This window comes from Rhyacophila brunnea, unplaced genomic scaffold, assembly GCF_057557595.1.
Source record: "Rhyacophila brunnea isolate RB1 unplaced genomic scaffold, BYU_Rbru_1.0 scaffold_3, whole genome shotgun sequence".
Lineage (NCBI taxonomy): Eukaryota > Metazoa > Arthropoda > Insecta > Trichoptera > Rhyacophilidae > Rhyacophila > Rhyacophila brunnea.
Window position 1 is genome coordinate 55835235 of NW_028232965.1, and position 12388 is coordinate 55847622.

Consider the following 12388-nt stretch of genomic DNA (forward strand, 5'->3'; position numbering starts at 1 on the left):
CATACTAATTGCAATTTTTTTTATCTATTGGCTCTTATAATACTCTTTGACGTACTTTCCAAATTAAGCTATGACTGGCTATCGGTTTTTGTATTTTAAATCAAAGTAGGTATTACTTTTGATTACTAACCGACGTCAAGGATTACTCCAAGATATTTTAGTGTTGTAAATTAGTTGAACTTGCTAATAATTTTTAATTAACTATTTTTTTTATTCAACGTATATGATTAGTATGGCAGCTTTAGCATATTGGTCTATGCGCGGCGGGCGCGATACCCGAGAGACAGAGGTTCGATTCCTGCGTGGTGTCTTACTTTTTTTTTTTAAGATTTTTCTCAGAAGTTGTATGTTCAATAATTAGAATGGTTTATTCTTAAATCTTGAATTATTCGTTGAATAAAATAAATAGTTAATTATTAAATTATTAGCAAGTTCAAGTAAGTTACATCATAAAATATTGGAGAGATCCGTGACGTCGGTTAGTAATTGAAGTAGTAGGTATCTACTTTGATTTAATAAACAGAAACCGATTGCCAATAGTAGCTTGATTTGGAAGAACGCTGATGAGCAAGTATTAAAAGGCCAATAGTTAAAATTTGTCGTAATTAGTGTGTCACCTAGTAGCATAGTGGACAATGTGCGGACGGGGCGTAAACCCGAGAGATGCAGGTTCGATTCCTGCGGGTGTCTTACTTTTTTCAAAAAGATTTTTTATATTGGTTATAATACATTTTCTCATAAGTGTTTTCAAAATTATGTATATGTTCAATACTTAGCATATTATATTCTTAAATCTTATGAATTATTCGTTGAATAAAAAAAATAGTTAATTAATAATCTACTATGTTTCGTTTATCAACATTCGATGTTCTGTATTTTTAGTTTTCATCCATATAACTAGAAAATTAAGTCACCATCTAAAGGTTTTATGTGGAGGAACCAAATAGGGTGGTTGTTAAAAATGAACGTCAATTAAAGTGAAGTCGTGAAAAATTATCATAAGATACATATTTACGTATACGAATTAACTTTCGATAGTTATTGATAGAGTGTATAGTGTGTCCTTCATTTCCTGCTCTTAAATTAAACGCGATTCGCAATAGAAATCCATTTTCATCATGCATAATGCACATCCGCTGCATTAATGTCAGCGGTCAGGCCCCTGTCAGTCCTGTCAACAACACAGCACAGCATAGCACAGCTCACCTTCAACAACATTATACATGGCTTTGACATCGAGTTTATAATTCATAAACCGACAGAAGCGAATTTAGGGATGCGGAATTGTTAATTCCACTCGAAATAATAAACCCCTTGAAATGTTTAGACAAAGAAGATTAAATTTAGTAACTCTTGTATATATTTATCATTAAATCAAATATTTTTCACACACCGCACCCTCTGTTAAAAAAAACTATCGCAATTAGTCTTAAATTGAGAGTTCTGAACATGGTTAGATTTGATGTTTTTTTTCAATTAAAAAAAAAACTTTTGTATCCCAGGACGCTTTATAACTACAGTGTATTATTACTTTTCGAACACTGTTCAATCCAGTGTAATACTGTCGTAACTAAGTTACGATACAAACAACTTGCTATCAGAACAACTAGAACTTTTTTTAATAATGTCCTAATTAAATACTGTAGTAACTCATAAATATTAAAATATTTCATTTTCTTATATTTTGAAGAAAACTAAGAAATAAAGTAAAAAGGAGAGAAAGTATGTTTTTTCTAAAAACAAATACAGACTCATTTATAGATCCAGACATTTCCTGTTTTTTCAGAGAATATTTGAAAGATCTCAAATACTTCTTTTTCAAAATGGTATTTTTTGAGTTTCTACAGTGTATATTAATATTTTTTTAAACCCCGTCTAATAAATACAGCGCAAAAATCTTTTTGAGCAATGACTGTGCAATCTGTAGCAGATATTATATGTATATAAAAGATATATAATTTATGTTATTACGATGTCCTATTATTTGCGTTCTCAAAAAAACTAATTTTCATCATCACATTAAATATATTAGTTATTTATTATAAATGTCGTCGTCCTTAAATCGAAAACAAGAATGGAGTATGAGATAATAATATATAATATACATATAAATACCCTCAAATTTATATAATTAGAAAGTCCAAGTGTACATGTTCAATTACTGTAAAGGCTGTACTAACTAAATCAATGTTATACCATATTTAATGCTCATTTGTATAAAAATATAATTGTGTATTACGTAGACACCTTGCTGAAGCAACTTCTGCTTTTGCCTCTGTTTGAAAGCCTATGGTGATATTCTAACGGGGTCCTGCCTTTATTGCTTTTCATCCGGCCATAATATGCAAACCATTACTGATGCAAACTTCACAACATATTGTTCCATGGTTTGCAAAGATAACATGCTTTTACCAGTATGTAATTATTTTGTTGACGATGCAATTAGTTCGCCAAAGTTTCTTCTTCTAATAGTTTTGAAGACGATATTATGAATCATAAAACTATAATAATAGATATTTTATAAAAACCATCGTATACACAAAACTTGCATCTCAATCTAATAGTACATGCTCTAATATGATGGTGATGTTTAAGGGCGGACGTGCTCGGCGTGGGTCAAAATTGAGCTAACCTAACCGAGAAAAAAACAGTAAACAGTACATGTTCAAACACGCGCGTTAACATCATTTTACTCCCTACTTCAATTATATTTTGGAAATTTATGACTACGACCGTATGTTGTAGCTTAACCACTGGGGAATTCCAAAAGAAATGGCGTATTTCAAAAAATCACTACCTTATTCTTAGGTCAATAATTATTATAAAGCAATCATTATTCGTAGGATGTTTATCACACTTAAATGGTCAAAGACATAGCTTATAATGAGTATCTTTAGAATTAACTTTAAATGTGTTAATCTTGCCCATTTTTTGAATAATAAAATGCCTAATTCTTGTCAAATTTGGGATCACAGAGATTATCAATATAATTTTTTATCGTGAATATTTTACTAAAATTATCTCATCATAAATTATACTAATAGTTTTATAAATGCGTTTAAAAATGAATAAATGTAAAAAATCTTGACACCACTGCACAGTTATGTACCGAAATATGACTATATTCTAAAACATTAGAACGAGAGGTTTAAAAGAATACTATTTTATGTAATAAAAATACTTTATGCAGTCATCAAATGTTTAAAATAAATATAAAGGATAATAAGGCTTCAAAATTTTATAAATAGATTATCTACAACGTTTAAGGTATGTCCAGAATCATGCTTTGAAAATAGAAAAAAAGCTCAATTTTGACCCACGCCGAGCATGTCCCCCCTTAATAATTACATGTTTTATTATAAATAACTATTTTAGTAATTAATAATGTATACATTGAAGCAGATAAATCCGTTCCAAATAATCGATCAGGATATCAGCTTAGAAATATTTGATAAATAAATTGATAGGTTCGTCCCATTATCATAAAAATAAAAAACCAATATCAAGATACATTTTAAATGTAAAATAATATCACATCATAAATACGCTTGCTAATATCGTAAAATTGCAATTAAACACGATATGAAATAAAATTGTGAGATTGTTGATAAATTCGTAATTAAACATATTAAATTCTCTATCATGTCACATTTAGTTGACATTGATTTAATGAGCACACAAATATTCTCATCTACGATAATGATGTACTTGCGACGGACTTCTTATTTATTATTTTACATTAAAAATGTAAGTATATCAGTCTTGGTTCAATTTTATGTACTGTGTTTGTGGCCAATTCATTGATTTTTCGTACAACATGTAAATAAAAACGTTTTAAATAGAAATTTGAATATGTTATATTGAGATATTTGTAAATTTTATAATATTTTTACATTCTCAACTTAAATGATTATAATACTTTGTAGGTAGCTTTACTCGTATTGTGAATATAAGGTACAAGGTACATATTATATGAAATCGCACCATACACCTCTACTCCATATTTGTAATAATATATCACTAATAAATCTACCATTTTTCAAAATGAGCGATCCTATGACAATTTTATTTATCCAGTAGTATAATAAATTATACTACCTCAGTTATTGAGGTGCTGAGAATTAAATGACAACTGTTGCACACATTTGTGAGTAGGTATACTATTGACTAAAATTAACAAATCGATTTCAAAGTGAAAAGTGCGGTTGTACATTCTACATCACTGTTTTCATTATTGTATTGCCTGTATAATGTATTGTTATCGAATAATTCATTTTAATAAGTCACGAAAAAAATATTTTATCAAGCTTGTTAAATGATTTACTCGTAAACACAAAAATATGGCAATACAACCACTACTCTATGGAGGCCCATATTATGATCTTAAAATTAGTCATGATTAAAATAAACATAGTATGTTTGAAAGAACAAGTCAGGTCAAAACATTAAAATTATATACGTTGCTAAGATAAGAATATAGCAGTGGCGAAGGCTCCATAGTAGGAGATTATTTAAAGCCTACCTACTAAGAAAAATAGATCTTCAAGCAAATAATTTAAATTAAAAAAAAAAAAATACACTGAAAAATCCAAGATAATTGATAGACATCTATTGTCAAAATTCAGAAGTACATAGCTTTATTTTATAAATTAGTAAGGTTTATAGCCATAACTACTGCCGCATGGATTCAACTATGTTATGAAATATTCGATGGGAATTTAAGATTGGTTTGTATGCGTTTTTAGTCACGTGACGCCACTGACGCCAGTCTCTGTCTGGCTTTTTATTCCGAAATCATAGGCTGTTTAGTTAGCGCTTACATCCGCACATTTATTCAAAATAATTAATAAGAAGATGATTTAAAAATAATTTCTATGGTATTCAATCACATATAAATATTGATTGTTGTTAAACATATTAAATAATCTATCTCGCGATGTTTATTTATCAGTTATTTATACCTAAGTCTGTCTTTTAAATATATAAGTATTTTAAAATGTCTAGTTTTACGGGTTAAATTATTAATTGTTATGGAACATATTATACACAACCAAAGATGATAGATAATATATTTTGAGCGTAGAAAGAAGCGAGGAAAATACATAATTCAATCAAATTGCTTATTTATAAATTATTTATATAAAACTAATTGAGATTTTGAAATTTCATCGATTTAGTGTACCTATTCATCAGTAGTAATATTGGGTTATCTTCTTATTTCCCGTAAATATATCTGACAAGCTTGGCTACTCCACAGACTACCTCTTTCCAAAAGTCACCCTTCGCCACTGCGATATAGTACACATTTTATATACCATATCGATAGGTAATACTACAATGTTATTAACAAAAATTCTGATTACTTTTTACACAAAGCAACTAAATGACGTTTTAATAGGTACTGTTGTACATTTGTTAAATAAGTATGTGGTGATGTGAGTTATAGCAATATTATACATACATTAACATTATTATGATTTGATCAAATCGCAATATGATACATGGCCGCCGCGAATAGCATTCCATCATACACACCTGCAAATACCGGGGGTATACTAGACATACCTGTACTCTATAGAGACAGATATAGGTTGAACTATAATATTATAATGTCAAGTACAGACTCCGATGCAATGACGTCAAGCGAAATGTAATCAGAATCACAGTCAAAGATAGGTGATATTGTCTGACCTTTCTACAACACGCCTAGACCTCTGATTTTAATCAGATATGAGAAAATGGAAAATTAATTAATCCACATTGCAGATTGAACTGAATATAGGAACTAGGGGCCGTATGTATGAGATTCCCAAATTCTTTATAAGCTATTTAACCGATTTTCCATCGAATAGCTTATAACACTGTTTGTGACGTAAGCGATCTGACGTCACGCGCCATTAAAAATGGCTGCCTCAGCTGTCACTTTCAAATGTCATTCTAATTTTGCATTCATTGCAACAAACGTTTGGTTGAAGCCCTTGTTCGTTTTGTAGATTCTGTAAAACATTTGCGAACTTTAAAAACAGTTCCTAGTCGTGCTGTTTACAAAATACGTATAATTTTGATCCCTAGTCTATAATCTAGATAGTAGGTAACTGATAAAATGCCTCGTACCTATTTCGCTTGCAATATTTCTCATGGAGACATAAAATGGACTTACGTAAGATTACGATAAAATATCTCCGCTAAACCACCGCAAAAATATGTACCTACTGCTGTATCTGGCATTAAAATATACAATTGGAAGCATTCTACGTTCTTCAAAATATTATGGTACCTACCTACCTAGTTAATTATTGTAAGATAACTGTAATTAACAAGGCACAACTCTCAAATACACTGGAAACATCAATAGTTGTCATACGGTGATTGGTATAAATGATAATATTATACAGAGATCATTACATATTATTGTCAAAATCATTTTCATTTTCTGTCATTTATTCTTATTCTGTTTTGACATCTATTGAAGTGAAGTTAGTCATAATAATCTTCAGTATTGCCACCAAATGTATTCAGTGTTGCCACCAAATGGAAAAGTTTACTGGCAATACAACCTTTCGTACAGTAGAATAATTATAAAATACATGTGATAAAATAGCTGATAAATTATTTAAAGTTCATAATAATTATTCATGTATAATTATTAAATTTATATGGTACCGTTCGCACACTTTCAGACACATTTACAATTTCAAAATTTTGAATTATTTATCGGGGAATGAAATTTTATAATACGAACACCATGACACATGAGAAGTCAAATTCGAGACGTCACTTTACAGCTAATTACGTTAGTTTGTACTCATGCATACAAACGTGCAGTATATAGCCTATAAGGTTTTTGAGAATCTCATGCATACGACCCTTACGTGAAATCAAAATAATACTTTTAAATGAAAATAGTGTTTTAAAGATGTTTAGCGATAGATTTAGTTATTAGGTATTGTAGTCATCATCATCGGGGGAGCGACAACCCGGTATGGGTCCTGGCCTCTTCCAACAGCTCCCTCCACCTGTCCCTATCCAGTGTGGCCGCTTTCCAATTCGGTACCCCCAGAATACGGCAGTCACTGGCAGCTCCATCCAACCAGCGAATCTTTGGCCTGCCTTTTATTCTACGCCCTATTGGATTGCTGGACATTATTCTCTTTGCCGGTTCATTGTCATTCATACGGTGCACATGACCTAGCCATCGCAGTCTCCTAATCTTAATTGATTGAACTGCGCTGCAATCTTCGTACAGCCCGTAGAGCTCAGTATTATATCTTCTCTTCCAATTGGTGCCGTCCCTGATCGGTCCACATATACGGCGGAGAATTTTTCTTTCAAATTAAGTATTGTAGTACTTATTACAAATCGTTTTTTTAAATTTAATATTAAAAAAAAATTAAAACATTCAATAAACCACTTTTTTTATTCAACGAATAATCCACAAGATTTAAGCATGTAACATTTTATATATTGAATATATATCATTTGAAAACATCTTGTGCATATATCGGGGGTTGCTCTAAAGATGTAGCCCCGATGTTATTAATATCTGGTATGTGGGTCTATTCTATACTTATCGACCGCTAAAGTGATAAAGTGATAAATATTATCAAACTTAGGGTAGGTTTGTATCAAAATATTAGCACTTATTGTAACAATTACACGAAGTAGGTTTTTATTGTTGCAATAAGTGCTATATTTTAACAGCACCTATCTTGCTGCTGTTAAAATATCGCACTTATTGCAACAATAAAAACCAACTTCGTGTAATTGTTACAATAAGTGCTAATATTTTGATACAAACCTACCCTAAGTTTGATACTATTTATCACTTTAGTGTTCGATAAGTATAGAATAGACCCATTGGAAGGTTAGGTTGAGTATGCGTGATATGGTACTTCGGGTAATGTGGAATGATACACATTGGTTGCATTTCTTGGTTTTGTATTGTAGATAATAAGTTTGGATACACACGGCAATATACAGAACTGTCGCATTAGTTTTTTGCTGGTTTGATATGTTTACATTATAATTTGGAATTTGATTTTAGGTTCAACGTTATGCGGAGTTGCGCGCATAATTTGACTAAACCGTTGAAGAACCGGAATGTAACTAATTTATTTCCTGTTCGTATTTATTATCCATGGCTATGCTATATAAATGAGCATAGACAATAATGCGTCAGTTATAGGGTTGAGTAAAACTCTACACATATACCCACTAGAAAAAAAATACGATCGCTAACCGCTAGATTCACGCCAGTATGTTTTTCAAATAAAGCTACGGGAATCCTATTTAATTACTACAGTTTTAACTAGTAGTTCTTACATGCAATGCTTATTAAATTATTAATTGAAAAAAAGAAGTAGTTTATTAAATTATTAGCAAGTCTAAGTACGTTATAAAAACTAAATAATGGAGTGATCCGTGACGTCGTTTAGTAATTAATGCATTTGATTAATACCTACATTGATTTAATATACAAAAACCGATAGCCAACATTGTAACGCAATGCAAGAAGAATTACTAGTTAAAATCATAATTTAGTAGGGTGCCCGTAACTTAATTGGAAAAAGACACGGGCGCGAATTTAGCGGTTACAGGTTCAAGTATCGTCGGTTGTCATATTTTTTTATTACATCTAAAAAAGATTTTTCTAGTGGGTGCATGAGATTGTTTCAAATTGTGTATGGTCAAAACAACATTCACCTAAATACATCCTTACAGAAATAATATAGAATATTATAAAAATACATTATATTATTATCTTACCAAGAAAAAACAAGCTCTAGAAGTGTCATGGCAGATTCGAATTTCTTGTAGGTGATTATTTAGTAGGTGAGGTTCTTCTATTTCAAATTCATTGCAGCCGTAGTGCATATCCACGAGTTCGATCTGTAAATAATAATAAAAAATATATTACTATAAAAGTTTTGTCAATTATTAGTAACTACAATGTTAATTACAAATCAAATACAGTGTACATAATATACATACATACATATATAGTACACCAACAAGTTCAAATATTTAGTGGTCGACACCCTCACCAATGCTAAACATTTTAAATTCAATAATAAGTATATTGGTTGCTAATTGACTAATGGACATAGTGTGACTTTCTCGTGTTTAATTTATCTCTCCACTGCGACTATGGATTGCAATGGAAGACCAAATGAAAATATGAATACCAGTAATTCATATTTATTACCGGTATTCGTTAAAAACATATCGAGAAAAAAGTTCAATGCACCCTACTTTAAAGACGGCACTGAGCATAAGTTTTCTTCGCATAAGATGAAAAAAAAATCTGTTTTCAATTCAATGTTGAGAAAGAGTTTTGGTTATATATGTTTATCCTGGATACAGCGGCAAATCCAGTATATCGGCTATTTTCAAAATGTGTTTGCCGCTGTATCCAGGATAACCGACTTGTACCAGAGTTTTTTATAAATAACTCTTGCAAAAATTTCATTGTAAGCGAAAGTCGACAGCTTTTTTTTAGATCTTCTTGACAATATTCCATCCACGCCGAGATCAAAATGTATGGTTGATTCAGTAATTGTATAGTTTCTTTTTCAATTTCACTGCGTTCTAATACCTAAAATACCGGTATTTCAGTATCGTTATATACCAGGATACCGGTTTCCAATCCCTAATTTTGACCGGTAGTATACATTCGGCACTCAACCCGGTCTGGCGACTTTTCTGATGCCATCCGTATGCCAACTAGAACGGGCATATACCTACAACGCGTCGATTTCAATATAGATTTTGGTCGATCGGACTATGTGCCCATAATATGAATTGAGTCATAAAAATCTAAAATTGTGTATATTCAGGTATAATATAATACGATTCCATTTGAAGGAGAAGCATTTACAATTGCAGTTTTATTTATTTTTTAACAGCTTACATGAAACCTACGGAGATCACAAGCTAAGTTGTAATAATACTTTGGCACAATTTAATTTCAGTTATCACATTTAATTGGCGTCAGGAAAAAGACTTTTACAAATGTATTCATCGCCATAACACAAACACATAAATTATAAAAGAAAAGTATATTCTTAATATAGATGGATGATAGGCTTCTTGATTGCAAGAATATGTTATGTAAATTTAGTCTCTACCTAATAAAAAGAACCAAAATAAATGAATTCGGGATAGAATCGTACGTTTTATGGTTGGTGTTTTTAATGAAACTTCTCATGAAAATTGACCCGGAATGGTTCTCCAATACATTGGAATTTTTACATTAACGGCGCCATAAAAAATGCCATAAACCACAAACAAATTTATGCATTTGAATAGGCGTTGTTCTTTTTTTTTGATCATTTGGATGGGCCTCAGTGAATCAATACCATATAAGTACATATTACTATATATTGGACTTGGCTGATTTTGAAATGTAGCGACACATATAATATATATATATCGACTGTAGAAAAGAAAAAAGGCGTAATCCACACAAATCAAATTTTACAGGAAGCACAAAAACGTTTTTGATATGGTTTTTGCTCAAAGTTAAAATACAAATTAGACATAACCATGAAGTGTATGGTACGAGGGTGGGTCAATAAGTCCTTAGAAAAGCCGACAGGTGGCGCGACTAGTACTGTAAGCGGTTTGTTTTCATGCAGCGGCACTACCGATTCAGTATGCTGCGAAGTTTCAATCAGATTGGTCGGGTTGTTGTGTGTTTCTCGTACATTTAAAAAAAAAATTTGCTTGTGGAAAATGGAAAAATGGAAAATGGAGAAAATTGAGTTTAGAGCTGTTATTAAACATTTTAATATAAAAGGGTTAACAGCAAAGGAAATAAAAAATGAGTTGGATTTAGTTCACGGCATATCTGCTCCTTCACTTGCAACTATTTATAACTGGTTAAATGAATTTAAACGTGGTCGTACATCAACAAAGGATGAACCACGCTCAGGACGTCCTGTAGAGGTGACTACACCAGAAATGATCAATAAAATCCACGATATGGTGTTAAGTGACCGAAGATTAAAGTTGAGTGAGATAATTGAGGTTACAGGGATCTCAAAAGGTAGCGTCATTTCTATTTTACATGACAAATTGGGCATGAAAAATATTTCTGCAAGATGGGTGCCGCGTTTGCTCACATTCGACAATAAACGCAATAGGGTGGTGGCCTCTAAAGCCCTGTTGTCGCTCATGCAACGCAATCCGGATGAATTTTTTCGTCGCTTTGTGACTGTAGATGAAACATGGATACACCACTATACTCCCGAGACGAAAGAACAGTCAAAGCAGTGGATTGCGAAGGCAAACCATGTCCAAAGAAGGCGAAAACCGTAAAATCAGCTGGTAAGGTTATGGTTACTGTATTTTGGGATGCACGTGAAATTATTTTCGTTGACTATTTGGAAAAAGGAAAAACAATAACAGGGGATTATTATGCATCTTTACTGGACCAGCTAAAAAACGAAATTGAAGAAAAACGGCCTCATTTAAACAGGAAAAAAATCCTCTTTCATCAGGACAATGCCCGTGTTCACACATGTTTACGATCAATGGCTAAAATTGAAGAATTTAAGTTCGAATTGGTCGACCACCTACCGTATTCGCCAGATTTAGCCCCCCCCCCCCAGTGACTTTTTACTTTTTATTTAAAAAAATGGCTAAGTGGACAACGTTTTTTTTCAAATGAAGAAGTCATCGATCGGACAAATGCTTATTTTGAGGACTTTCCGAAAACTTATTTTTCTGACGGTTTAAAAAAAATTAAGAAACGTCTAACCAAGTGTATTGAGCTCCAAGGAGATTATGTTGAGAAATAAAAAAAAAATACAAAAATAAAAACTGTTTTAATGCTTTTTTCTAAGGAATTATTGACCCACCCTCGTAATTAATAATTTGGTTCTTATATTCCCAATCTGATATTAATTATTGAGTTAATTAAATAAAAACCAACAAAAATGATGGTTAAGTCGTTTTTCCCACTTCACTTTACCTGTTTTTTAATTGACAGATAAATTTAGATAATAAATCAGCGTTTGCAGCCAACCTATATACTTTGGACACAGCGTATATTTAGTCGTGTACAACATTATTATCCAATAAAACCTATTTTGAAAAAACCGAGGGTTACGCCCTTTTTTCTTTCTAACAGGTTTTAGGACTGCGATGAGTCCATGGTTCAAATCTCACTGGCTATAGTGAAATTATACTAAATAGGTAGTGAGTAATATACAGAGAAGAAAGGGCGATAAACTAGAGCTGTTTAGTCCAGAGAAATTTTCTATATTTTTGGTAACATTAACTACCCCATAGACATAATGAGGAAATATCACAGAGAATTTCATGTGGCCAGAATGCAACCTCAATTATATAATATATTCTACATGATTATATTACTTCAGAATGT

At 31.6% G+C, this 12388-nt stretch overlaps 1 protein-coding gene across 1 annotated transcript in view; it reads right to left on the reverse strand.

Annotated features, from left to right (window-relative positions):
• The window catches only part of LOC147068583 (uncharacterized), a 435171-nt gene that overhangs the window by 236564 nt on the left and 186219 nt on the right, over positions 1 to 12388 (reverse strand). Inside the window, exon 4 of the mRNA XM_085953004.1 lies at positions 8767 to 8889. Within this exon, the coding sequence (XP_085809130.1) occupies positions 8767 to 8889 (123 nt within the window). The remainder of the gene's footprint in view (positions 1 to 8766; positions 8890 to 12388) is intronic.